This window comes from Zymoseptoria tritici, chromosome 11 (assembly GCF_000219625.1).
Source record: "Zymoseptoria tritici IPO323 chromosome 11, whole genome shotgun sequence".
Lineage (NCBI taxonomy): Eukaryota > Fungi > Ascomycota > Dothideomycetes > Mycosphaerellales > Mycosphaerellaceae > Zymoseptoria > Zymoseptoria tritici.
The window spans coordinates 840,219-867,258 of record NC_018208.1 but is presented as its reverse complement, the minus strand read 5'-3'; the positions used below and the strand labels follow the sequence as shown (position 1 = coordinate 867,258).

Here is a 27,040-nt window from a genome sequence, read left to right as displayed (position 1 = left end):
AGACGCATAGCCAAGATCCTCCTGGTCTTCACCTCCCCAACGCCCCCGTCAAACTCCCCACCATAACCGCCACCTCTCTCTCCCATCCTCCCTTCGCGGTCCCTCCTACCTCCCCTCCATACCCTCTAATCACACACTCCCTCACACTGTCCTTCACCCTCTCCCTCTGACTCCTCAACGTCCTCGCCGCCACCCCGCCCCGATCCACAATCACTTGAACCTTGCCACCCAACTGCCCGGCCAGCGAGCGCCAGAAATATGACGCTAGAGAGGAGGGAGAGTCAAGAGAAGAAAGTAGGGGGGTGAGAAGGTTGCCCTCGGGTGTAGATGTAGATGGCAGGAGAGGGTGAGCGGGTGGTTTCGCAGAGGAGAGAAGGTTTTCCAAGGCTATAAGATTCCGACTCCGAGCGGAGATTTCGAGAAGAGTGCGGTCGAGAGTTGGGAGGGTGGCGAGCGCGCGCGACAGGGCGGCGAGGGAGGAGGTTAGGGAGGCGTGGATGTAGGTTGTTAGAGCGGTGAGCATGAGGGTTGGTTCGAAAGGGGTGTTGAGCGGGGAGAGGAGGTAGAGGGTTTGGAGAGCGGCGAGGGTGCGGGATTTGGTGGATTCTTGCTGGACGAAGGTTTGGTTGTTGGCCATGTCGGTTGCTCCGGGGGTGGGTGCTTGTCCGGATGAGAGGAGGGAGTTCATCGACCATTCCCGCACCACGCTTTGTGCTTTGCTGACGACACTTTTCTCCGCGTTGCTCAACACGTCTGTCTTGACTGCGTTCGCGACTTGCACTCTCGTCAAGTCTTTCCCTTCCTCTCCCGCGAACTCGCCTTTAATCTCCACAATCGCCCTTGCAGCTCTAACCATTCCTCCTCCTCCTCCCTGCGCGATGTTCAACCCACCCATCTCCCCTTCCAAAGTCCTCCCCAAGCCCACGACCCGTCCCACTTTCCTCCCCAATCTCAACGTCTTGACGACCCTCTCCGCCGCCAGACGTACTCTCTCCGCCTCCTCCCACCGTGCTATTACCTCCTTTTGCAACCTCTCATAACTCCTCTGCAGTCCTCCCACTCCATCTTCCACGCCAGAAAGGACTCGCTCCGCTGCTTCCGTGCGAAGTTGGGTATGTGCGATTAATGGTAGAGCGGAAGTCGTGGTCAGCGTGTCGATGGCGGTGGAGATTTCTTGAGCGTCGAAGAGAGTTTTCTGGAGGGGGGTTGTGAGGTCTAACGGTGTATCGGTGGGGTTGTTGGTTGAGTGGACGAGGGTGTTGGCGTGGGCGGAGGGGTTGAAGGTGGGGGAGAGGAAGGGGGTGGGGTCGAGGTAGGGGGTTGTTGTTGTGGTTGTCATGGTTGGAGAGGATGTGGTGTTGTGTGTGGAGAGGAGGAGGAAGAAGTCGAGATGGTTTGCATGTGAATGGATGTCTTCAATGCGTAGTCAGCTCGCGCTAAGCTGGATTAGGGTCGCGCTCTCAATATTGACAGAAACGCGTCTTCCTCTTCCTTCAACCCCACCTTTGATCGAACATCTTCCACCAAACCAACACCATCACCACACACCATGGCCTCGACAATCATCACCCCCCTCCCCGACACTCCCCGCGACCGCTCTCTCTCCCGCTCCCGCGCCCTCCCCTCCCGCCCAACAACTCCCCTCCGCTCCCACTCCCGCACCTCCCTCCGCGCCTCACAAACAACCCCCTCCGGCTCCCTCAACAGCTCCACCCCTTCCGACCCCCTCGCCATTCTCGAACCCGCCTTCAGCGAACTCTCCGACAGCATGGCCGACCTCGAAGCCAACTTCATGCACCTCCAACTCCTGCACGAGTCTCTCGGACGTTTCAACGAAAACTTCGGCGCTTTCCTCTACGGGCTGAACATGAATGCTTTCTGCGTGGATTTCCCGGAAGCGCCTTTGCCAGCGAGTTTCGAGCGGAATGGGGATTTACTTGGACGAGGAGGAGGAGGCGTTGAGGAGAGTCCTTTCAGGCAGCGCGCGCCGCCGGATGTGGGGGGTGAGCAGACTTTTCTGACGAGCGATACGAGTTTTGTGGAGAATCCGCCTATGAGCGTGAAGAAAGGGACGACGGGCGGGATGAAGTTTAGTGGGGTGCCGAGTAGTGCGCCGAGGGATAGGCAGACGAGGGGTGGGACTGCTGCTGGAAGAGGAAGGGGTGCTGGTGGAAGTGGGATTGCGAGGGGAACGAGTGGGAGGGGGAGAGGGACGGAGAGAGGGAGGGCGGGGAGTGGGATTGGGAGGGGCATTCCTAGGGGACGAGCGAGGGCGTGAGGAAGGAGGACTGGACTTGTCGGGGTTTCGAGCGCATGGAGCCGATGTGTGGAGACAGACATCTTCTGAGAAGTTCAAAGAACTGCTGTGGAAATCTGGACTTTCGAAATGCAAGCCGTCGCAAGTCGTCACGAAGGACAGAGACAACGACAACAACTGCATTCGTGCATCCTGATCTCCCATCTCCACATCCTTCAGCGTCTGCTCCAGTCCGCCTGCCATTGGACATCCCGAATCTTGGTCATGTGCTCCCGCCTTGCAGACTTCGGAGAAGCCGTGCAACAATCTCATCCCGCTCCAACCCCCTCCTCCCCCTCCCTCATCCCGCGAAGCGACACTTCCATCGAACAATGCGCATCACAATGTATCTCCGCCTCGGGGAAATCGCATTTACACAACGACCACTTGATGAGAAGAAAAAGAGATGGTTCAGGCGAGGACCTGAACTGAGATGTTGCGGCTTACATCCGTCGTATGTACTCCTTCGAGAGGCGGAATATGCCATGATCGGATCTGGACCTACCGCCTAGCCATGAAGCTTTGAGAGTACGTTATACGCGCTGTGGAAGCTTGCGAGAGGACAACCGGTACCATTTCGCCTGATGGGTCGGTCATAGTCTATCTGTCGACTGCAACCGATCCATCCTTGTTCCTAAGTTACGCTGATAAGGAGCAAGCCTAAATACTCGCCTAGGCTTTCTACTAGAGCGAAGGCCTTCTGTTGATCGAGGAACATACCCAGAACCAATCACTGAGACGGTGTGGAGGTAATGCAAGTTTCTTCTCATGAATTCGTGTCCACTGTACATAACAACGAAGGTATCGAGCAAACTGGATATGTTCAAGTATTTTATCGCTCTTTCAATGACACAACAATCGCCTTCACGCAAAATCTAAACGGAGCTCCCACCCTTCTCATGAGCAACCTCATTCGACGGATCCGAGTCATACTGGATATGCTGACGACCCGCAAGAACAGGGTCATACTCCGGCGTCCCGGGGACCTCACCAGCCAACTGCTCCAGAGTCTTACGCTTCGTCTCCGGAATGAGCAGGGTCGTGAAGCAACCCAACAACATGAACAGAGCGTAGATCTGAAGCACGTGGTTGAGCCACGGGGACGCATTCGTCTTCGTCGCGCCACGGGTACGCAGAGGAGCAAGAGCGGCCTGGGCGATGATGGAGCCGATCTTGCCGGACGCGGCGGAGATGCCGTGGCACGTAGAGCGGTAGCGGGTCGGGAAGCACTCGCCCGGAACGATGAACGTAGTCGAGTTGGGGCCGAAGTTGAAGAAGAACTGGGCGATGACGTAAAGGGCGAGGAGGCCGGAGGTGCCGATTTGGTGGTAGGCGAAACCCATGATGCAGAAGACGATGGTGAGGATGATGAAGCCCATGAGCTGGATGGGTTTGCGGCCGACGGTGTCGACGAGGGCGACCGTCACCCAGTACCCCGGGATGGCGCCCGCGCATACGAGGATGAGGTTGCCGACGGCGATGTCGCGGAAGAAGTTGTAGGCGTCCTTGGCGTTGGCGTAGCCGATGGCTTGGAGGATGGTGGAGTTGTTGAGGCCGATACCGTAGAAGGCGACGTCGAGCAGGAACCAGGAACCCGCGGTTCCGATGAGGGTCTTGGCGTACTTCCACTGGCGGATGTGGACGAAGAAGTCGGTCCAGGACGCTTTGGGGATCTCGAGCTTCGGGGCGTTGGCGGCCATTTGGTTGACGCGGTTGACTTCGTCGGGGATGCCTTCGGGGGTGCCGGCGAGGTAGGCTTTGATGTCGGAGCCGCCCTTGACGACGTCGCGGGAGACGTCGAAGGTGTAGCGGGGGGTTTCGGGGATGGTCAGGCGGAAGTAGAGGGCGATGCAACCGGGGACTGCGCCGAATCCGATGATGATACGCCACATTTTGTCGACGGCGAGGAGACAGACGCCATCGCAGACGGCGACGGGAGTCTTGCCGACTGCGGAGGAGAGAGAGCCGCGGAAGCCCTCGGTGACGATGAGGGCGACGATGCCGGCACCGAATTGGCCGAGACCCTGCATGGCGAAGACAGCGCCCATCATGGCGCCTCTCCACTTGGTCGTGGCGAACTCGGAGGTGATGACGGAGGAGAGAGGGTAGTCTGGGAAGTGTTGTTAGTCGTGGACCAGAGCGGAGGAAAGCAAGAGATAACATACCACCACCGATACCGATACCCATAAGCACACGCCAGAAGATGATAGTTCCGGTAAGAGTGATGGCAGGGGAATCCGAGGTAAGAGCCTGAGCGAGAGTTGCAAAGATGATGAGAATCAACTCAAGACCGTACATCTTCTTGCGTCCGACGACATCGGCGAGGAAACCGAAACCAAGTTGTCCGAGAACGGTACCACCGGAAGTAGCGACCTTGATAGCAGTATCGGAGGAGACGGGGAGCTTTCCAGGTGTGGCGCCGCCTTGAGCGTAAACAACACCCAACATGGTGGTCACGATACCGATGGCGAAGATGTCGTAGGCGTCCTTGTGTTCGTGTCAGTGATCGTGCGCATACTTCATTTCGCAGGACAACTCACAGTGAAGAAACCAATACCGGCGACGGCACAGGCGCGAACATGGTACCAGCCAAAAGGCGCCTTGTCAATCTCGGCGAGCGCAAGTCTTCGTCGCTCGTTCGGGTCGGCGATATGTGCGTAGTCATTGTGAAAGTTGTGGAAAGCAGCGTTGCCTCCCGCCGTCTTGTGAACAACAGGTTGAGACGCCATCTTGACAGAGTACTGAGAAAACGGTCAAGAATACCAAGAACAAGCCAAGGAGAAGGAAAAGACTTGGAAAGATGCTTGGGTGGAATTGGCATGGGGGAGGTGGCTTTTTAACATTGAAGTACCTCTTTCTTCTCGCTTCCCGGTCTGGAATACCCCAGTGGATAATTGGCTTTGCCACGGGTTACGGACAGACTGCGACATCCTGACCAGTCGCGTGCGCTCCGGCGAGCAGGTGTCGGGGCACGCCTGGAAACGGTTGGCTCGTCCGTGCCAGAGACACAGCACTAGCGCCGCCAGATCCGCCAGATGGAGAATTGGTCCGGAACATCTGCGAGTCTGCATCGGAGGAGGGTCCAAACACTTTTTTCTGTCCATTCTTGTAGTCAGCCGAGGCCGATCGTGTGTCGATCAAAGATCTTTGAATAGATGATCAAGAGGCCGCTCAATACATGTTCCTTGTCAGTTGTTGCGGCCAATGAGCTGTGCGATCATGGGTGCCATGTAAATGTCGCAATTGACCAGGACATGGACAAGGTGTCGAAATTTGAGGCGCAGAGAGCTGAGAGCTCAGAGCTGAATCCTCTCCACCCACACATACTGTAGTTCAGCCTCCATGTGGGAAGCGTGGGTGACAGTCGGAGCACGAGCAGTAAATGGCATGCCGCATACGATCCGCTAATATGGTACACTTGATTGGTGAATGTGCATGCCCGTACATCAATAGTCTTGCATTTCCGGGTCTGGACTTTGCAACCAGTAGGACTGCTCGACGCTGTATCGATTTGGGATCAGCTATCTTACCGACCACGCCCGTCATGGCAAGGCTTGGATGATGCTTGTTGAATGCTTGGCCGACCGCGTAGATCTCGGTATTTCTTCCTGGCACCGCGAGGTGATAGTACTGATGTATATGCCGCACCTTTGAACAAGTACTCGTCCTCCGAAACGACCTCTGGACACTGCCCGAAATCGTCCGAATAGACTCACATGAGGGACCAACACCCTGCCCCCGGAACGAGGGCAACCATGTGTTAGACCCCACGAAATCAGCCGCCAGAAGGAGAAAAACACCAACCGTTGGGATTCATCGAAGGTGGAGATGCGTGTCGCCGAGCAGGAACTTTTTCGCGCCCACGCTCCGGTCTCTGGACGTCGAAGCAGATTCGAGGTGAAGTCAATTGATCCCTCTTGAACGACCAATCATAAGCGCGACTTAAAGAACGTGGTCGGTTTTGAGTGGCCGGAAAAGAACGGCGGCAGAATCCGCGGTTGCATGGCTAGTGGGCGATCTCACATGGCATCTTTCTGCAGCGAGAACCACGATTTGGGGAAGCTGCATCGTGGGAGAACATCGCTTGAAGCTTCACCAATGATTTTCCATCTTTTCAAATCACCGTGGAAAATCACCGTGCCGCCATGGCGAAAGCCATGCCGTGCAGTCCGGCTTGGAAGAAGATCTGGAGTCTCGACCACCGCCAAAGCACTCGCCTCATTTTGGACTTTTCGTGACTTGAGAGGCGTATTACTTGGACATGTGATCTGCTGAGTGGTAGATACTGCATCATATTTCGTCGATGCGGCGGCCGACGGCGGCGAAAACAGTCACCATGCGTGGGATGAAAGCTCTGACCGCCAGTATATGTTCTTCGTCCTAGGCTGCGTCAAGACGAGTGATCCGACAACGCTGGCAGACATCGAGGAGCTTCGTGTCGCGATGCTTGCCGAATTGTTCGACCTCGTGACTTGAACATGCGTAGCTCACGCGACGACAGCGTCGGAAAAGATATGCTGATCAAGGTCGAGCGAGTGGGTTCTTCCCAAGCACTGAAGCCCAGCCCAGGATGCCTTCACGAGAAAAGCCTCTCAGATGGCACTTTCGCCATGGTTCTCAGAGCTAGCCTCTGAGGCCTTCGGGTACATATACTTGCTGCGTGTAAGATGTGTTGCAGCCCAAACAAAGCGAGGTGAGGCCGTGCCGATGCATGAGTAGACCAGGGAATACCCGACATGTAGACACAGCCGGCAAGCGCTGTCTCACTATCCAGGAATACTTCATGTCATATCCAGTGTGAAGCGTCGAAGATGTTGTTGATGGAGGTCGACCAAAATTGTCTCTATCAAACTCGCAAGCTTGGACCACCTCCCTCCGATCCCGGTCCAGCTCGTCATACCACATTTCCCAAGAATCTCGAGATGTGCTTACTCTTTGGACATACGACGCGATTGGATCTCTGCCCACTGACGATTGACGACCCAGAGACCCAGTAGGCACATTCATTCGTCTCAAGATGTCTTCATCAGGGAGAAATCCATCAGCAGTACTGGCAAACCCAACAACCTCGAATCAATCAGACGAACCCAAGAAGGTCAAACCATCGCCCCTACGATCAATAATAGCAGGAAGCACAGCCGGCGCCGTCGAGATCGCAATCACATACCCGGCCGAATTCGCCAAAACCCGCACACAACTCAACTCCCGGCTCGCCGCCGGCCAGAAACTCCCCTTCCCACCCTTCGGCAAGCAATGGTACGCCGGCTGCACAACCCTCATAATCGGCAATAGCATCAAAGCAGGAGTCCGCTTCGTCGCATTCGATCAATACAAACAGCTCCTCGGCAATGGCGACGGCACAATCAGCGGACCCATGACCGTCGTCAGCGGTTTCCTCGCCGGCGCAACAGAATCCCTCCTCGCAGTCACACCCTTCGAAAGCATCAAGACACAAATCATCGACGACCGAAAACGCGCCCAACCCCGAATGAAAGGTTTCCTCCACGGCTCCGCTCTTATCTTCCGCGAACAAGGCATCCGAGGCTTCTTCAAGGGTTTCGTACCCACCACCGCCCGTCAAGCCGCCAACAGCGCCGTGCGCTTCAGCGCGTACACATCCTTGAAACAAGCGGCACAATCGTACGTCGCGCCGGGAGAAAAGCTGGGAACACTATCTACGTTTGCGATTGGAGGCGTGGCGGGCACGATTACGGTGTATGCGACGCAGCCGATTGATACGGTCAAGACGAGGATGCAGAGTTTGGATGCGAAGGGGCAGTATAAGAATAGTGTGGATTGTGCGGTGAAGATTTTTAGGAACGAGGGGTTCTTTAAGTTGTGGAGTGGTGCGGTGCCCAGGTTGGGGCGGTTGGTGTTTAGTGGAGGGATTGTGTTTGCTATGTATGAGAAGACGATGGAGTTGTTGGATCAGCTGGATCCGGGGAAGAAGTATGTTTGAGAGGGGATGGGGAAGGATGGACTTGAGATATATGGGAGGGAGAGGAATTTTCGTCTGACCGGCTGGATGATCGGGAGGATGGACTTCTCAGCAACGAGATCGCTCGGACGACGAGAGGGAAGCGTCGTAGAAGATCCAGAAGCTCTGGCTTCGTTAGACCGTTGAATCTGTCGATACGGAGCCAGGCTGGAGATTGGGCTCGCTCGAAGTGGTGTCATGTTCACCGACAGTACTGGACCAGTATGTCAAGGAGTCGCTCTGGACGAGTAGGTCGCTTCCTGATGCGGGTCAGGGCCGAATAAAACCAGCCCGATGTGTACTTTCAGATAATGATACAAAATACACACCTAGAAGCTCCATTTCCACGTGAAGATCGTGCCTGAAATGTAGCTCAAAAGGTACCACAAAAGAGCTCCCCTGGTCCCTCGCAGAGCCTCATTCCGACCACCTGTATTCCAACGGGCCGAGCTGCAGCATCTCACTCTCAATATCCCGTTGCTCATATTACGTGACTGCCTTCCCAATCGTCGGCGTGAACAACTTCACATCTCGCCTGGTCCGGGCCACGCGACTCCGCCGATCCCAGCCATGATGTCAAATTATCGAACAACTGAAACAGACCACCACGGCGATCATACCGCCGACAATGCTCCACCACGACCTCCACTGCAAGAACCACAACAACAACCTCAAACCTCCACCTTCCAACCCCTCATGTCCACGTTCTCCTACTTCGCCGATCCCGTCCGCTACACCGTCTCCGGCCTCGTGCGACGCATCAGCATCGACGACGCCCCAACTCCGCTCGCAAAGGCGCTGAGCGCAAACTACAACGGCTCCATGCACGATCCCACATCAGGCTACTACAACCCTCCGAAACGACGTCTCTCGCCTTTCCAACCTCCACCCTTGACGCCCCTCTCCCTCTCCGGCTACAGGGACAATACACCGCACAAAGCCCGCCTACTGCGAAGATCCGTCGCCGAAGAAATCCGCCTCCTCCTCCCACCGCGACTGCAATTGCAAGACACATGGCACCTGACCTACTCTCTCGAACAAGATGGCAGCACACTCAGTACGCTCTACTCGCTATGCGATCAACACCGTGGGAAACGAGGAGGCTTCGTGGTGGTGGTGAGAGATGGCACAGGCGGGGTGTTCGGCGCATACCTCAGTGACGCTCCTAGACCTCAGTCCGCCTACTACGGCAGCGGGGAATGTTTCCTCTGGCGGGCGTTCGTCCTCCCCGCACTACCCGACCTCATGGACCTCCCCCCTCCTCCATCCGCGGACACGACGCATGCGCAGCGCATGACGACGATTGCAGTGGGGACGCCGAGGAACGGCAGTTCAGCTTCCTTAGCATCCTTGAACGTGCCCGGCACGGGAACAGATCAGAAGAAGACTACGGCGAATGGAGGACACCGGAATGGAGGACTCGCGGTCCCGTCGGAGGGGATTCGCTTCAAAGCGTTCCCGTATACGGGGGAGAATGATTTCAGCATCTTTTGTCAGCAGGAGTATTTGAGCGTGGGAGGTGGGGATGGGCATTATGGGCTTTGGCTGGATAGGGAGTTGAGGAAGGGGGTGAGTGAGACGTGTCCGACGTTTGGGAATGAGGGGTTGAGTGAGGAGGGGGGGAAGTTTGAGGTGTTGGGGGTGGAGGTTTGGTATGTTGGGTCGTGAGGGGAGGGAGGGGAGGGGAGGGTTAGAGGACGACGATTAAAGGGCGATTAGAGGCGCATATTGGGACTGAGACATGGCGTTTGCATGGTGTGTTATGATATAGTGGTGGACGATACCCTGAGGAAGAAACGGAGGAAAGGGCTCCACGATTAAAGTAGGAAGCTGGCAATATGCATTGTGAGGGACAGTAGAACCTCATCGAAGGCTCGGAATGAGAATTGTACGATTACAAGTCTACTCGTGCGCGTTCACTAGGTCAATCACCGCGAGGCAAGTGAATGTGTTTCTGTATCTGAGCCCATCGCTCCTGCCAAAACTAGCGCCATGAAGCCGCTCCTGCCAAGCTTTGTCTGAGTTCTTTCCAGATTGCGGCAGCTCTTCTGCGCGTATCTACAAGCACGCAGCGAGCGTATCGCCAGCACACTACAAGTACGTTCATTCTCCATCTCCATGTTGCTCTTTATGCCTTTCGTTACTCGAGCATGACTACACCACCGGTGCGCAAGAGCGACCGCAAAAGTGGCAGTCGCGCTCGAGCGATGGCTGCGACTTCCTTTGCTTCCCACGCCTATCATGGCGCGCGGTATCACCACCTCGACAACTAACATGATTTGAACAGTTCTACACGCTCATCCTTGACGTCAACCACGATGCCAGCGATGCTCGACGATCCGACGGCGCCGGTCAAATATCGAGTCTCCGGGAACCCGCCCTTTCCAACACCAGATGGCCCACTCCCACACGACATTGCGCCTCGCCAGGTCACACTCCGCGATCGCGTAACGACTGCCACTCTCGTCCCATTCTCATCACCGCAAGAAGTCCCACCTCAACTCACCGCCTACCTCTGCGAAACGCTCAATCGCGAGATTGAAGGCGGAGACACATACCCCATGACAGAGCCTTTACTTCAGTCATCCTTCGGAGCATACTGGTTTCAAAACTTCGGCGCGGTCATGGTTCTTGGCGAGGTCCAGGCAGTAGAGGAGATTGCACAAATGGAGGAGCAAGGGGTGGACTGGACGAAGCAGTGCTTGGGTAGTTTCTACGTCAAGCCGAATTACCCAGGCCGCAGCAGCCACGTCTGCAATGGAGGATTTCTGGTGACAGATGCTGCACGGAACCGTGGTGTGGGAAGGCTCATGGGTGAGGGATATCTCGAGTGGGCGCCGAAGCTGGGATACACATACTCCGTTTTCAACCTGGTGTACGAGACGAACGTGGCCTCATTACGAATATGGGATGCTTTGGGCTTCAAGCGGATCGGCAGGGTCAAGGACTGCGGCAATCTGAAGAGCTATCCAGATCAGTACATCGATGCGATCATCTTTGGTCGGGAGTTGGGAGGTGAGGGAGACGAGTACATCAGCGAAGAGCGTTTCGACAAGATTCGATTCTACTTGAAGAACGGCACATACCCGAATGGATCAGACCGCGCCGAGAAGTCTCGATTACGATCTGCCGCTACGCACTACCGACTAATACCGAACACCACCGGCGACGGCGAAGAAGACAAGCTGATGCTCAAGGGCAAGGAAGTCGTCTCAGATCCGCACAAGCAATACGAGATCGCCCGCAACATGCACGCCGCCTCGCACGGCGGAATCAACAAAACAACCGCCAGCATCGCCGACAAGTACCACTGGGTCCGCATCAAGGAGACCGTCAGCGCCGCCATCCGCAACTGCACCGAATGCAAGGACTCCGCACCGAAGAACGACACCGCAGCCTTCACCTCGAATAAACGCCGCGCTGCGTCTACAAATGCAGCCCCACCCAGCACACGCCAGAGATTGACCGTTACCGCCGGCTCCGACGACGTCGTGGCAGGCGCATCACCGCACGACAATCAACAAATGCAGATGCAGCAACAGCAAGGCCAACAAATGCTCCCCACACACCACGGTCCAGCTCCGACAGCACCGATGGCTCCGATGCAGTATGCCGACAACGTGGGCGCTTACTCCGACATGCCTGTGGATCCGCAGATCATGCAGATGTGGAGTACTGGGCCTCAGGATGGAATGGGTTTGGACGGTAGTAAGGAAGCGGAGGAGGCGGATGCGGATGCGAGATTACGGGAGACGTTGGAGGCGCAGATTATGACGCATGACTATGGGAATCAGAATGGTCACATGGGGAGGTGAGGCGTGGTTTCCGGTTGTGGAGTGTGAGACTGCGGCTTCCGAGGAAGCTCTGGCTGGTCGAAATGTCACTCCGAGATAGAGAGAGGGGATGTGAGATGCACAGAAGCAGAGCGATCGTGGGAGGTCGAAGTCAGCACGACTTTCGTGCCGGTAGGTATGCAGCATGGAAATCAAGATATACTAATTTGCCATTCGCAAAGGGGCTGAGCATCACGTATGTCGTCTCGTCGAGAGTGCAGACCCAAATGCGTTGCGATTCACAGTAAAGTACAGACGTCTTCTCAACAGCAGGACGCCCAACTGATCGCACAAACATCCGAGCCTTCCATCGTCCACCTCCCAAAGTCCAACCTCCCGTCCCGGACAAGGCCCATCCCATGTCACACAAAGACCTCCCTCTTCACCTCCTCCTCCAGCCGAGAGCGCTGTATGCCTGGAAGTCCAGTTGTCGAAAGTGTAGTCCAGTCATGACGCTCGAGCCGGTCCCACAAGAGATTTCAATCGGTTTGTTTGCACTAAAAGGCACAAGGTCAGTTGTCAGCGTTGCGGGCGGAAGCAAAGCACAGGAGAGGCAACGTACGTTGCTGCAGTCGTTGAGACTGTTCACGCAGGCGGCGGCGCAAGGGTCGAGCTGTGCCGCTGGGAAGGCGGAAGCGCAGGGCGCGAGGAGAGCGGTGGTGGCCTGGTCCTCTCGCACAGGGCGGCTATCAAGGGCGGTATGTTCAGGATACGAGGATTGGATCCGCCCTGCCATCGTTGACTTTGCAGACAGGGCGTTCCGATCGACCATGTTGTCAATTCTGGAAAGCCTTGTCGTTTTGCGTTCAAGAATCGAGGACGACTCGAGCAGACGGGCTTGATAGAGAAGAGGTAGGGTAGGGGTCCCTTTTGACGCAACTGCACAATCGCCTAGCTGACAGAGAACTCCCCGCCCGCGCAGCATCTGTCTCGCATCGTCCCATCCCAGATCGAATGCCCGCATCAACTATCTCTCTATTTCTTTTCTGATAGTCGAACTGCCCGACACAAAGACTACCTCATCGACGCCCAAGCAGTCGGTGCGCAGCCTTCTCGCCGGTCCGTCTCGGCTGGGCTACTGACAATGTGCCCAGTACCTCAGCAATGATCCTATACCAGAGTCCTTCTCGGATGAAGTCCCGGGTCGTGCGCTAGCAAGATACCGCGTCCAGCTGAACTTGCCTCCCATCGCGGGCATGCTTTTTCGAAGCAGTTTGACTCGTCGCCGACAAATGGTGTCAGCTGCGGTGAAGAACTTGAAGGTCCGGATATCGGCGGGAACTACTCGCCCGCTCACTTCCGAATGCGGAGCTTGCAAGTACAGCCGGAGGATCGCTCTCGATTAATAAGCTTCGAGCTCTTCGTCATTCCAAGACGTTATCGTCACTGTGCGGTATAATGTGCTTCCGCGTTGTGTCGAGATATCACCGCTACCGGCAGCCTCGCATGGCCATCGCCGGGTCCTCAAGCATGTCAGGCGGGCTCCATAGTAAGTCACCTGTCGAAGCCGCTCGAATCTACCCATTTGAAGCAGTCGATCACACGGAATGGACGACAATCCGCCAAAACGAAGCAACCTACCTCATATTGGACGTCCGGTCAAGATCTGTTCGAAGCACCGTACCCCGGCTGGACCTCGTTGACCATACAAGGGCACCGTGGCCAAGCTATCACGACATACCCTTTAGCCACTTTCGCGAAGGGTTTCTACTGAAGCCACGATGCCATCCTCGTACCCGCTGCTTACCACCTTCCTGGACATCTATCCGCCGCTTCCGAGAACCTGCCTCAATAACCAAGAACAAGATGCAGCTCTCGCAGCTCCTAGCAAGAAACGCATCAGCGTAGGCGTTCAGTTGCGGTATGTCGGGTGTCGGCGCGCGAAGCGCGAGGGTTGTGCAAAGAGTTGTGCAAAGGGTTGTGGGACTTGTCGACATCCTCGAGACCTTCAATGATAATTGAGGCATTTTCGCGCAAATAGACCTTCGGCCTCAGTACAATTGAGTCATGCTGCGTGTTAACGGAACAGATCGTCCAGCTTAGCTCGGACTTAAGAGGGCCAACACACCGATGTCTTACACACCGCCTGCATCATGCATTAAGACAATGTCATATCTCTGAAGACATCATCGTCGAAGAGCGCATATACAATCGTGGAGTATGCGCTGCTCTTGTTCGGGTGCTATCCTCCTTTTCACTTTCATACATTACGAGATCATTCAGACAGACCAACAACACGATGGCGGAATCACAGCAGTCAAACACCCTCGTGGAGATTCTCGATGGCCTGGCACGAGACCGCCCAGATGCTACCTGGTGGAAAGTCCCCAAGGACGTCAACCTCACACAAGGCTGGCGGGACATTACTTACGGCGAGCTCGCCCAAGCGGTCGACGGTATGGCCAAGTGGGTCGTAGCTTCAATCGGCATGGGAACCAGCAGCGCCGACATTGCCGCCTATGTGGGTGTCAATGACATCCGGTACGCAGTCGTACAGCTCGGCTTGATCAAAGCCGGTTACATGGCGCTGCTTCCATCGCCGCGGAACTCTGCCGAAGGACAAGCTGCGCTGTTCAGCTCCACAGGATGTGACTGCCTTCTACACAGCGAAGGAGCTGAGCCACATGTCGCCACTATTCGTGCAGCAGTGCCGAACGTGCGGGCATTCCAGATTCCAGCGTTCGACGATCTCATCCAACAAGGCTCGCTCACCACGCCCTATCAAGGGCCGTACAAGAACAAGGAAAGCGACAGAGTGATGGTCCTTCACACATCCGGCAGTTCCGGCGTGCCGAAACCGATTTACCACACGAACGGCTCCATCGCCACCTTCATCCGCCTGGGCGCCGATCCTGGCCCCGAAGCCCGTCTGGAGACGACTGTTCTTCTGTTCGAACCCGGGGAGCTCATGTTCACATTCGCTCCATTCTTCCACATGATGGGTACCATGGTGGTATGGCTTTCGATTCTAGCTCCGCGACCAATATGCACTCCTCCTCACGAAAAGCTGCCAACTCCCGAGATCATCATCAAGGCAATCCAACAGACGAAGCCCAGGATTGTGCTAACACCACCATCGACGTTGGAGGACATTGTAGAGACTCCGGGCGGACTTGAGACCTTGAAGGAGGTCAAATACGTCTATTACGGGGGTGGTCCGCTGGCAGATGAGACTGGTGTGAAGGTGAACCAAGTCAGCCGAGTCGTGTCTGGTATGGGCTCCACAGAGGTGGGTGCTATTAGATCCTACGTTGTCGAAGATCCTGCGGACTGGCAATACTTTGAATGGGCACCTGGCGGCGGTGTGTGTATGGTGCCCGAGGGAGATGATCTATATGAGCTCGTCATCCGACCCGATGATCTGAGTATTCAGGCGGCGTGGCACACTATGCCTGGTATCGAGGAGTATCGCACGAGAGATCTATTCGTCAAGCACCCGACGAAGGAGAACCTGTGGCTTTGCAAGGGTCGGAAAGACGATGTCTTGGTCCTGAGCAATGGAGAGAAGTTCGGTCCCGCGAATATGGAGAAGAAGCTTGAGGGCCACACAACCATCCGGGGAGCCATTGTTGTTGGCCATGCTCGCTTCCAGGTTGGACTACTGCTTGAACCAGACTGGGAGAGGGTGGGTAACGACGCAGATCCCGCCGACCTTGTGGATCAATTCTGGCCTGTCATTCAGCAAGCCAATGCGGGCAATCCGGGTCACGGGCAGGTGTGGAAGTCCAAGATCGGCATTGCAAAAAGAGACAAGCCATTCGTGAGGACGCCGAAGGGCACTGTCATTCGAAAACAGACCGTGGCCCTCTACGCGAATGAGATTGAGGCTCTGTACTCCAACGAAGCCAGCGATGATGCCGTTGGTCGATTGAGCGCCGATGCTAGCGTTTCCGATACCAGACAATTCTTGCGCAAAGTCTTCAAGGCAAAAGGGATGGCGTCCATCGAGAAGATGTCTGATGACGAAGATATCTTCAACCATGGCGTCGATTCGTTGCAGACGATGGCTGTTGCCTCAACTCTTAGCCATGCCATGGGGATTTCGGTGTCTCCACGGGTGATCTATAGTCACCCAACGATTGCCAGCCTTGCCGAACACTTCCGTGGCTCTGATAAGGTTGTCAACGGAGACAAACCCCAACCCAGCCGCGAAGACATGATGGCTGCGTTGGTGGAGAAATACACCCGCGACCTGAGACCCAGATACAGCGTCGTCATCACCGGCTCGACCGGATCATTAGGACAGCACATCTTGCAAGAACTCATCGAGGCACCGCACGTGGAGCACATCTACGCCCTGAATCGATCAACCGACGCCGAGACCCGACAGCGACAGAGCTTCGAAACCCGCGGCATCATTCCAGACTTCCGCAAAGTCAGCTTCTTCAGCACCGATTTCGGCCAGGACCGATTCGGATTAGATCAGGACACCTACTCGCTCTTGCTGCGTACAGTCAACGTTTTCATCCACAACGCCTGGTCGGTCGACTTCAACAAGACCCTTCCCACCTATGAGGACGTCCACATTGCGGGCACCCGGCGCGTGGTGGACTTCAGCATAGCTTCGCAACACCACGCTCACATTGTCTTCATTGCCACCATCGCCACCGTTATGAACTGGTCCGGCGTCTACCCGGACGCCACATCAATCCCAGAGCGTCTCCCCGACTCCTACTCCGCCGCGGGATACGGAGGATATGGCGAGGGCAAGCACGTAGCATCCATGATTCTTGCCAAGGCAGCGGAAACCGCCCAGGTCCCAGTGACGATCATTCGGCCGGGGCAATTGGCTGGTTCGGCGGTGAGCACGGCGGAATGGAATCGCCATGAATGGTTTCCAAGTCTCGTCATCTCGTCGAAAGCGCTGGGTATGCTGCCCAAGTCTTTGGGTGCTCAGGATGTTCTCGATTGGATGCCTATGGACGCAGCCGCTACTGCAGTGCGAGAGATTTCTGAAGCGAGCCTTGCTGGAGAGTCCGCACTGACCAACGGAGCCGGTCCGAACAAGACTCGATTCAGAGTTGCCCACATAGTAAATCCTCGAACCACGACTTGGCAGGAATTGTCGCCGACCGTGCAACGTCACCTTGCCAAGGAGACGGGGAAAGATATCCAAATGGTGGAAATGAAGGAATGGGTCAAGGCTCTGAGCGAAAGTCCGAGGACGCCAGAGGAGATTGAGAAGAAGCCTGCGATCAAGCTGTTGGAGTTCTTTGAGTCGTTGGCTGGGGCCGAAGGGAAGAGGCTGGAAATGGAGACGCGGGAGTCGCAGGCGATGAGTGAAAGGATGAGGAGCATGCAAGCTGTGGATAGTGGGTTGGTAGAGAAGTGGTTGAAGGAGTGGCAGAGGTAAGTGGGATACTGGCGTGGGAGGTCGCTGTGTTCGCTGATCTGGGCCGCGAGGAAGGAGATTTTAGTTCCGGGAAGCCGCAGAGTTGACGGTTCACAGTCGGATCGTAAAGCCTCAGTTACGGTAATGAAGGCGCATCTTTCGGACGTGGTGCACGGCGCATAAGTCTTCACTCATATTCATCATCGCTTTCCTCACCAGAGACCAACTCGATGCCATCTAAGCCTTGCTTCCTAAAGTCTTCAGGCCAAGTCGCCATTGCGGTTGAACCAGCAGCATGTCCAGCCTGTGAGGCCACGAGGCCGGCGTTGTTTTTAAGATCAACCAGGAACCTCAATCGCGGGGCGAATTCCATCTCGTACATCGACATCGGCACCGGGTACTCACGAGGACCATCCGCATGTTCTTGTGAAGCCTCCACGCTCAGGGGCTCAATTATCGGTTCGCAATTGTAGTACAAGAGCAGGGCCTTGGCGAAAGCCTGGTGGTCGTGGATTACAGCGATGTGTAACGGTGTATTCCCATCGAGATCTCGTTGGACGGGCACTCTTTTGCGTGGGATACTGATGTAAAGAGGGATGGGCGGATGGCAAATGATCCAGAGGTTTACAAGGACATGGATAGTGCGCCAGTCTCCGGTTTCTGCTGCAATGTGGAGGAAGTTTCGTCCACGCTCGTTGGAGCTGCAAAGAAGCCTCGTGGTACACCAGCCATCATCTTCTGCCGTTTGCATGAATTGCTCGAATTCATCGTGGCCTTGTCGAACTGCAGCCCAGAGCTGAGCGCACACCTCTGGTGTCGGATGTTGGAATGGCCGTTAGAAGCCCTTGTTCCGTTTAACGTGTGCAAGGGGGAAGTTGGGTCGAGGGGAAGTTGTTAGCGTGTCTTAGCACTCCCCCCCCCTCTACTGTATTTAATACTACTACCTTATTGCTTATCAACCACGCGTCGCATTAATATTCTGAGTAGTGCAAATAAAAGCGCGTAATCTGTTTGCTTAGATGTAATAAAGAAACTTCTTATAGCGAGTAGTAGTAGTACTATAAAAATTATACGAAGTTTTTAAGCTAGCTTTACTAAGAGGGGCTAGATACTTCACAGACTCCTTACGTTTACGACGGTTAAATATAGCGACAGTAAGGGTAACGAGCTATTCGGCTAATTAGAGGGCTCGCTTAGATAAGAATAATTAATAGGTATTAATAAGGAAGCCCTTTTTATAGCGCTAATTAACTTAAAATAGCTTAAAACCGCTATTAGCCTCTATGCCCTCTTCTAGAGCCTATACTAGCTCGTTATCGGTATGTTAGTAGCTTCTATTACTAGTTAGTAGTAATAAAGGCTATAGTAAGGCTTCGTAAAGCCTTAGATCGAGTTAGTAAGGGTAGAAGGGCTCTATATTATTATCCTTAGTGCTATTGCCGTTATCTTCCGCCTTATCGTCCGCATTACTAGTAGCTAGCTAGTCGATTGCTACTAGTATTACTACCGCTCCGAGAGTAGTAAAGTAACTAATTACCGCGTCGTTAAGTATATCCGCTTTAGTATAGATCGCCTCTATTATAGCTACCTTATCGGCTATATTAGTCGTTTCCTTCTTTACCGTTTCCTTCTATACGGAGTAAGCGATACGAGCTACGTCCTTAGCCGCCTTCTACGCGGTAAGATCCTTAGTAATACGATCTAGCGTTCGTTTAACTACTAGTACGGGGATATTATAACCTTTATACTTTATAATTAAGTCCTTACGGAACGAGAGTAGTAGTTTATTATATACGGCATCCTTCTACTAGCTCTTACCCTTCGAAGCGGCTACTAGCTTATTTAATTATATTCGCTCCTTACGAGTAACTACTTAACGAGCCTTAGCTAAGCCCTATCTTATTACCTTTACTACTTTAAGGGTAATAATACGTTGTCTATAGTGCTTAACTATAGCATCTAATTAATCCTTATTAGCTAGCTCTACGAGTAGCTTATTACGGAAGGTAGTATTAAACTATTGCCCTTTAGTAACGAGCTTCTTAGTAGACTTCCGTTATACCGAATAAGCCTTACTACTACGGAGTTATCGGTTTTTAGTAAGTAATAGGTCGATAGTATCTATAACGACGGCAATACCCTTAATTATATACTTATAGAGCCGACTAATCCTCTTAGGTATGCCCTTACTAAGTGTCTTAATAAGGTCGCTAGCTAGCTCTATCTTACTCGTAGTCCGCTTTAATCGATAGCGTATAGCCGGCGTATACTAAGGTAAGCTAATATCCTTAAGGGGCTATCGTAACAGCGTTCGTAGACATAGAGCTATCGGTAGTAGTAGCGAGTCTACGTTCTTATCTACGAAGAAGGAGCCGGACGGTACGAATTAAGTCGCTATAGCTTATCGTTTAGCTAGTAGTAAGATGTTAGCGGTAAACGTAGATAGAAGCTTCTTAAGGACTACTTCTACGTTAAGAGGCATAATACCGGTTGCTCTAAATAAAGCCGTAATATTAGACTTATTAAATACTATTGCCCTTATCTCCGTATAGACCTCTAGGAAGTCCTCCTTCGTTACTTACGTAAGTCCTTCGGTAGCTATAAGCCGGAGTAGCGTTAAGCTATATGCCGCCTTTAGAGGGCCGAAGATTCTAACGTTAAGCGGCTATAGAAGGTATATTAAATAGCTTAGTAGACAGATTAGCTATATACGGTTAGCGAGGGCGTAGTTAATAAAATTAAGGTCCTTATACGTAGAGTAGCCGTCTATAATAAGTAGTCGCTATCGTCCTTACGTAGAAGGTAGACTCGTTATATTAAAGTATTATAACTATACTATGCCGTTATCTCTATTACTCTAGCCGTTATTAGTAATAGTAAGAAATGCCTTGTCTAAGAAGCGTACTTAGAAGGCTATTAGTAAACTCCGTATTATCTACTTCGCTCTAAAGATAATATATAGTAGTATCTATAAACCGGTAGCGCTAATCCTCTTAATTACCGTAACCTATTTACGAGCTCTAGGTTATAAGAACTATATAGTAGTAGCCGACCTTCTATATACGGCTCGATAAACGCGGTCGGTAATACCGAGTATATAGCTAGTCTCGTCTATGTTATATAGATCTTCCGGCATTACGTTAAGCTCTTATATTATTATGTTTAGTAGCTTAAACTACTCCTTTAATACCTAAGGGTTTCCTTCTACTACGCGTCGATTAGAGTCTCTTATAGTTACCTACTTAAGCTAGAGCGTATCGTTCTTCGAGATAAAGTTAGCCGGCTAGTAGATACTAATAGGCTCCTCGTTAGCGTTATAATCGAGCTAACATTAGCGTAGTTGTTTAGCCTATAGCCTAACTATCTCGTAGACCGGAGGGAAGCCTATATCGATTAATCGAGTAATATAGACGGTTAGAGCGGCTCGACTAGCTCTAGTTAGACAGTTCTTATACTTATATACTACTTAACGCTCTTAAGTTGTACCCTTTAGCCGGTTAGTAAAGGTACTATATAGTACGTCGTAGAGGTTAGCGCAATTAAGGTATTTAGTCTATCTTCCGGTAGCCTAGTCCCTAAGGGCTCGTATAATTATCGCCTCCTTCTCGGCGGTAGTCTTAGCCTTCAAATTAGCACTAGCAGCGAGCGTAGGCATTGTTAATAGTAGTTATAAGCGTATATACGACTAAATAAGCTAGAAGTAGTAGAGGATTCGAAGATAAGATAGAGCCGTCGATTATGCTTAATAACCCTACGGGAGCTTCCGTAAGCTGTAACAATGCGTAACACGCGTCTATTTGCGGTTTAGCGGCACGCGCTAACAACTTCCCCTCGACCCAACTTCCCCCTTGTACACGTTAGCCAGCGCTTCCCCGTCGATCGCCTGCATTTGGAAAATGCTCTGGAGCCTTGAGCAACTTGCTGCGGACTCGTGTACAAGTACAACGCGACAGTGCCAGCTCGAAGGTCAGCCATCATTGTGTCGTCCGCCCTCAAGCATGCTCTGAGACACTACCGCCTAGCAGTCAAGGATCAGGTGCATTGTATCGCTTCTCATGCATGGTATCGGGCTATTGGTCAGGCAGGCCTGCCTTCGACGACAGAAAGCTCACAAGGTCGCTCTGGACAATGCCTCGCAGACACTGCGCTGGCCACTGACGGGGCGGCGCCGACGCTCGACGAGGCGACATCTCTGTGTGGCTTCAACGGCAAGTCAACGATGATGTCTCGTGCGTACTCCTCGCAGACATCGCACCCCTGCCAAGCCCCGGCGAAAAGAAGGACCGAGGTCCGGCAAGTCCAGCTCTGGAGTGAGAGCTGGTCACCTCGTCCTCTCCTCTCCCCTCTTCGTTCTCGTACGGCCGGAAGACACCCTAGGTCGGCCGTACCAATTACCAGATAAGACAAAGTCATCTGTGAGACACATATCCCCTGTAAGACCTCAGTTTATCCGTTCAGTTCCTCCATAGCCTTTCCCACCTCCCGTCTCTGCAACCGCAGCAACAACTCTTCGTCAGCCCACTCCAGTCAGACCATCAGATCATCAACGATGTCCGCTGTACGCCCTTTCGCCATTGCGCTGCTGGCAGGCCTGGCAGTCACTGCTCACTTCGCGCTGGCCAAACAATCCGAATGGAACGGCACCGTCAATCTTGAGAATGTCCTCGCAAATCCAGTCAAGATTTTACCCGGTACCAACATCCCTCTTTCTCTTCCTCGTACCGGCCTGGATAAGTTGGACAACTTCTTTGCCTTCATGGCAGCGTTCTTCCACACGACTCTGGACTCAAGAAACGTCCGAGCTCACTGGCAAGGAAACCATCTCCTCGGCACGCTCTCTAGCATCTGGATCATGATGCTGTCGGAAGCTCACGGCAGTACCTCCACCGGCTTCTTCTTCGCGACATACTTCTTCGAGGTCATGGGAGAGCTGCTTGGTATTGGACTCTTCACGCCAATCTGGGCAATCACGCATCTGCTTATGGTCCGGAACCCGACGAAGACTGTCACCAAGCCTACCGCGGCGCCAAGCGGACACTCCAAAGCTTTGGGCTATGCATTGATGATCGGTCATGTTGTGCCGAGCGCTTTCATGCTTCGCACCCAGCCTGACGGTCAGGGCATTCTTTCGCAGCCGTTGTGGGCGATTCTTCGACTCTTCCATCCGGTGTGGGTGTACGTGGCTTGGAAGACCATCACCGTGCTCGGTGGGAAGAGCGCCGCATCCGTTTCAACTGAGCCGGCATTCTTCACCCGGCGCAAGTTCTACGTGTTCAGCATTCTGGCGTCGGGCTTCTTCCACATCATTTCTTTGGCGTATCTGTTGAGTGGTCACCTGGCATCTGGTTGGCTCAAGGAGGATGTTGTCGCGGCGCTTGACGCCAGAATCGTCTTGATTCCAACCCAGTTCTATCCAGAATCGGTCGTTCAGAAGGTGCCCTTCGAAACTGGCGTTGCGATATTCCTCCAGTGGGATTACCTCTGCTCATCTGCTGCGATCGTGATCTGGGCTGCTACTTTGTCGGCAGAAGCTATTTCTGCTTCCAAGAGGAAGAGCGGAGGCAGCGTTCTGGAGACCTATGCCCAGGCTGGACTGGTTTCGATTCTCGCTGGACCTGGCGCAGCTGCCGCATTCCTGCTGCAGGAACGGGATGCGGTATTGGCAGCACCTGTCGAGCTTGTCGAGAAGAAACGACAGTGAAGTGTGGGTTGGATTGATACGATGTCCGGCTCAGAGTGAGGACCAATGCCCGCCGCAACGATGTAAATAATGATTCATAAGCACAAGCATGGCAAATCCGTCAATGCTCATGAAGAATCGCGGTGTACTGAGTGACTTCTCCACTTGAGGCCAAAAGTGGATGTCTAGACATGTGCCAAGACTAAAAACCGCCAATCTTGAAGTGAATGTCGATACCATCTCACGAGAACTTTGCAGGACGAACTCCTGAACATTAAACCATCATCCCGAACAATCATGGCTCCTGACAAAACCATCAAGAAGCGCCGGAACAAGCGTAAGAGCAGAACAGAGGGTTTGTGTCCTGTCCTGTTCCTCTTCGCATGTCCTCAAATTAACAGAAATTTCAAGTCTCTTCACCCATATCCTCCGACAACGAAAGCGCAGCATCAACGCCGGAACCAGTCTCCGAAGTACCCCAGGAACAGCCTATAAAGAAGCAGAAGAAGTCCAAATCCACGTCCACCGCTCCGGCTCGCTCGGACGAGGAAGTTGCGTCGCATTCCATTGTAATCCCTCCACAAGAAATCTCAAAAAATTCCCAAGACCAAGCGCATGAAAAGGCTTTTTCGGACTTCATCCTCCGCCAAACGACGAATGAATTCGCCAATGATCTGGACAAACTGAGGTCCGCGGGTGATTTCAATGAGAGGAGTGTGCCGATGTTGGTCCGAGCATTGAGGCAAGGTACCGCATGCTTCAGCGTGGAGGAGAGGGTTGCAGTCGGGAAGGCGGTGGAGGCGTGAGAGTGGAGGCTTTACTCCATTGACCGCGCGACGCGATCTCCTTGTTGCACCCGCTTGAGCGAGGCGTCAAGAGTCAAGACGACACCGCTTTAACCATCATGGTGCAGGGATTTTCGAACACGCCCAGCGGCCGCAAGGTCGGACGACCAGTTTTCCTGTCTCAAGGACTCCGCTGCTCGCTTGAACCCGTCTTCGACATCCAGGTCTTCACTTGAAAAATGATCAGGCGCTCATGTCTTCGCTGCGATGCTTGTGCACAGCCGCAGCGACCACAGGCACCGCTAGCGAAAGAAGCCTGGATCATCCAAGCAATCCTTCAATCTTCACGACCGCAGCATGTCCTCCTCAGCCTTCAATCCTGGACCATTGTTCACTTCATTCAGTCCAATCTGGTACCACGTGCAAGGACTGCGCATGGTCCAATGCCCTCACGATCTGAAAAGGGTAATGTTTGAAGGCCATCCGTTTCAACCCGGGTCTAGACCATCACCGCACAATTCTTGACATAAAGACATCGTCCCGTCACACCCACTCCAAATCTCAAGTTCTCATCAACAATCCCAAATCCAGCCTCGCGATCCACTCCACAATATCCCATCATGCACGCATCCAAGCTCCTCGCCTTGCTGTTCGTCAGCTTGGCGTACGCAATTACGTCTCCACACATACATTGTTCTTCCCACAGTCATGAACTCGACTAAGCACCGTCCGTCAGTTCCCCAACTCCAAGAGGACTCCGCCGCGTCCGGGGACAAAGGTCATCATGGCTGCATCAAAGCCGGCCGTAAGTCCAATCTTCCAGCTGTCTGACCGGGGCCGATCTGCATCACTGACACGATGTACAGGCAGATGCAATGCCAATTGCGAGTGCTGCAACATCAACTGTAACGCTGGTACATACTGTTACATCAATGGCGAAGGCGACTTTGCCGTTTGCCACACCAGCCCGCAGCCGAAGGCCGGAGCTGGAGGCGGTGGAGGAAGTGGAGGTGGCGGAGGAAAAGGTGGCGGAGGAGGTCGGGCTTGATATGCTCCGTCCGCTACACTGAGAACACGACTGGTTATGGACTGGTGCTTCACTGTTCCGATCGCTGCTCTGGCGTTGCTGGTTTTTTTTCAACCTCTTCTGTCGTTACAGTTCAGCGTTGATCTAGAATCTGCTAATTCACGTCATGGTTCATGCAGTCCTGAGCTTGTTCCTGCACTTCGGCAACGTTTCGTCCTTGCATGTCGGAGTGCGCATGCTTGTTTGTCCGGTGTAGACTGAGCGGCATATGGCGATGTTCGCGACCTCCGCTTGTGGAACACGTGCCGGCGGAGTCTGGGTTGGTAGCCACTTTGCAGGTCTGGAATGGGCGTCAGTATGTCAAAGGAGACAGGACGTGAGGCCGAATCGTACGTAGCCGGCGGTGGCCAGAGCGGAGGCTGCGAGGCCGAGCATCACCATGAGCTGGGCGAGATGCATGTTGTTTGGTGACGAAGATGGAATCTGTCGATGATGGTGGCTGGACCTTGCTTGTTGGAAATATCGACGTTTGCTTGGTTGGGAGTTCTGTGTCAACTCGAATTGGAAGACGATCCTCGACGAATACTTATGCAGACATGTCTTACGCTTCGCTTTCGGACTCATCGGCGTTTGGGCAAGGATGCAGCCAGATTATCCTCCCCATTCTGCTTCATGTCAGAGCGTCTGCCTTCGAAATTGCTTCCAGCATTGTCATACCTCCACAACTACTCCGCCGCACAGAACTCCCGTGGCTGACGCATTGCTGATGTTTTGACACCTTGGCATGAGTAAAGCGACTCAAAATGCATGTGTCAAGGAGAGCGGCGTTCAGTAATCACCATACCATTCTACAACCGAAACATCAATCGAGGGTTGTGAATTGGGCATGCGCATCGACGAGGCTCAATTGGCCAATTGCTTCGTAAAGAGGCCGTAAGACACCAGCAATCCATACCGAGACTTTTTCGATGCGCATGCTTACGCCCGTGAGATCCAGGAATGCTCTGATCGCCAGCGCTGTGCTCGGAGTGTATGCCAAGATGGTTCCAGCACTTTGCGGAACCATTGGATCTCAAGGAATGACGTCGGATTGATCCAAGGCCCACGGATATTGTGATCGTGTTCGGTGACCTGGATTGTGTTATGAGAATGAAGGACTGGGCTGCAAGAGTCCGCAATCGCCGCGGAAGCCAGGTCACGCCCTTATAAATCGTAGTCAGACATTCTCGAGCCATCTATGAGCCAGAGCTTGCTGTGCAGTCATCCGCTTTGCCGGGTCGAAATTCGTCAAGCCGCCGATAAAAGCTTTGAAATCACCGTCAAGTCCATTTCCGTCCCACAAGGCAAATGGTTTCCGCGGCTGGTCCTTGCCGAAGCCACTGTTGATGACTCGGAAGATCTCGTGCCACGCACTTTCGGCTCCGATATATTGCATAAATGCTTTGAATCCACTTTCGTCTGCAAAATACGATAACTGCCGTTCCAGAACGATTGCCAGTTTGTCCTCGCCTTCCAGTAGCTCCGACTCGTCGACGGCCAAGACTAAACGTTGAGTCATAGCGTAAATGCACTGCGGAGGGGTTCAATTTCTTCAATTTGAGGACAGGAAAGGAGGGTACTTACAACAAGGCCAAACGAAAACATGTCTGACGACTTCTCGACGGGGCCTTGAGCATGGGCTTCCGGACTACGCCACATCCAATTCCCTACCTGGATGCCCATCGTTGCTCTACCAGGCGGTAAATGTACGGTATCTTCGAGGTCAACAAGCTGCACCTGTTGAACATCGGTGTCTCGTGAGCATTCTTTTGTCTGGATCATGATATTATTTGCTTTGATGTCTTGAGAGCGGTCAGTTCGGTAGCATCAAGTCTGGGGAGGCGAAAATTTACCATTGTGGACCAGGTCTTGTTCGTGAAGTGCTGCAAGACCCTGCAGCGCGCATTTCAAAATTCGTTCGATGAGCTTGAGCGATAGATCTCTCTGAACAAAACCGAGCAGGTTCTCATTGAGATGGCGGAAGACAAACATGCGTCGATCCGGTACAGTGTCGATCAGTGCTCGGACATTTGGGTGACGTCCTATGCGGTGATAGATGCTTGCGCGTATC

General features: G+C 53.5%; 9 protein-coding genes across 9 annotated transcripts; 6 read left to right on the top strand and 3 right to left on the bottom strand.

The window, feature by feature from the left end:
- Positions 1-28: 28 nt before the first annotated feature.
- On the bottom strand, positions 29-1,339 carry MYCGRDRAFT_50050 (uncharacterized protein; the record flags this gene model as incomplete). The annotated part of the gene is made up of 1 exon (XM_003848324.1): positions 29-1,339. One exon carries the CDS (start codon positions 1,337-1,339, stop codon positions 29-31), a length of 1,311 nt encoding a protein of 436 aa, XP_003848372.1.
- MYCGRDRAFT_101590 (uncharacterized protein) lies at positions 1,336-5,085 on the bottom strand (the record flags this gene model as incomplete). Its single annotated transcript, XM_003848323.1, has 5 exons — positions 1,336-1,436; positions 3,288-3,924; positions 4,015-4,406; positions 4,462-4,783; positions 4,837-5,085. The coding sequence occupies 5 exons, from the start codon at positions 5,023-5,025 to the stop codon at positions 1,336-1,338; spliced, it is 1,641 nt and encodes a 546-aa protein (XP_003848371.1).
- Positions 5,086-7,079: 1,994 nt separating this feature from the next.
- Positions 7,080-8,255, top strand: MYCGRDRAFT_101589 (uncharacterized protein; the record flags this gene model as incomplete). Its single annotated transcript, XM_003848552.1, has 2 exons — positions 7,080-7,091; positions 7,389-8,255. 2 exons carry the CDS (start codon positions 7,080-7,082, stop codon positions 8,253-8,255), a joined length of 879 nt encoding a protein of 292 aa, XP_003848600.1.
- A 696-nt stretch (positions 8,256-8,951) lies between these two features.
- On the top strand, positions 8,952-9,923 carry MYCGRDRAFT_25825 (uncharacterized protein; the record flags this gene model as incomplete). Its single annotated transcript, XM_003848553.1, has 2 exons — positions 8,952-9,603; positions 9,676-9,923. Coding segments are annotated over 2 exons (900 nt in total), but the record flags the coding sequence as incomplete, so codon positions are not given.
- Positions 9,924-10,354: 431 nt separating this feature from the next.
- Positions 10,355-12,088, top strand: MYCGRDRAFT_76870 (uncharacterized protein; the record flags this gene model as incomplete). The annotated part of the gene is made up of 2 exons (XM_003848554.1): positions 10,355-10,368; positions 10,559-12,088. One exon carries the CDS (start codon positions 10,592-10,594, stop codon positions 12,086-12,088), a length of 1,497 nt encoding a protein of 498 aa, XP_003848602.1.
- A 2,257-nt stretch (positions 12,089-14,345) lies between these two features.
- On the top strand, positions 14,346-17,459 carry MYCGRDRAFT_50095 (uncharacterized protein; the record flags this gene model as incomplete). Its single annotated transcript, XM_003848555.1, has 1 exon — positions 14,346-17,459. One exon carries the CDS (start codon positions 14,346-14,348, stop codon positions 17,457-17,459), a length of 3,114 nt encoding a protein of 1,037 aa, XP_003848603.1.
- A 4,477-nt stretch (positions 17,460-21,936) lies between these two features.
- MYCGRDRAFT_111265 (uncharacterized protein) lies at positions 21,937-23,139 on the top strand (the record flags this gene model as incomplete). The annotated part of the gene is made up of 1 exon (XM_003848556.1): positions 21,937-23,139. One exon carries the CDS (start codon positions 21,988-21,990, stop codon positions 23,137-23,139), a length of 1,152 nt encoding a protein of 383 aa, XP_003848604.1.
- Positions 23,140-23,723: 584 nt separating this feature from the next.
- On the top strand, positions 23,724-23,924 carry MYCGRDRAFT_49896 (uncharacterized protein; the record flags this gene model as incomplete). The annotated part of the gene is made up of 1 exon (XM_003848557.1): positions 23,724-23,924. A coding segment is annotated over one exon (201 nt), but the record flags the coding sequence as incomplete, so codon positions are not given.
- A 2,222-nt stretch (positions 23,925-26,146) lies between these two features.
- On the bottom strand, positions 26,147-26,982 carry MYCGRDRAFT_18448 (uncharacterized protein; the record flags this gene model as incomplete). Its single annotated transcript, XM_003848322.2, has 3 exons — positions 26,147-26,500; positions 26,680-26,684; positions 26,823-26,982. Coding segments are annotated over 3 exons (519 nt in total), but the record flags the coding sequence as incomplete, so codon positions are not given.
- Between the last annotated feature and the right edge of the window lie 58 nt (positions 26,983-27,040).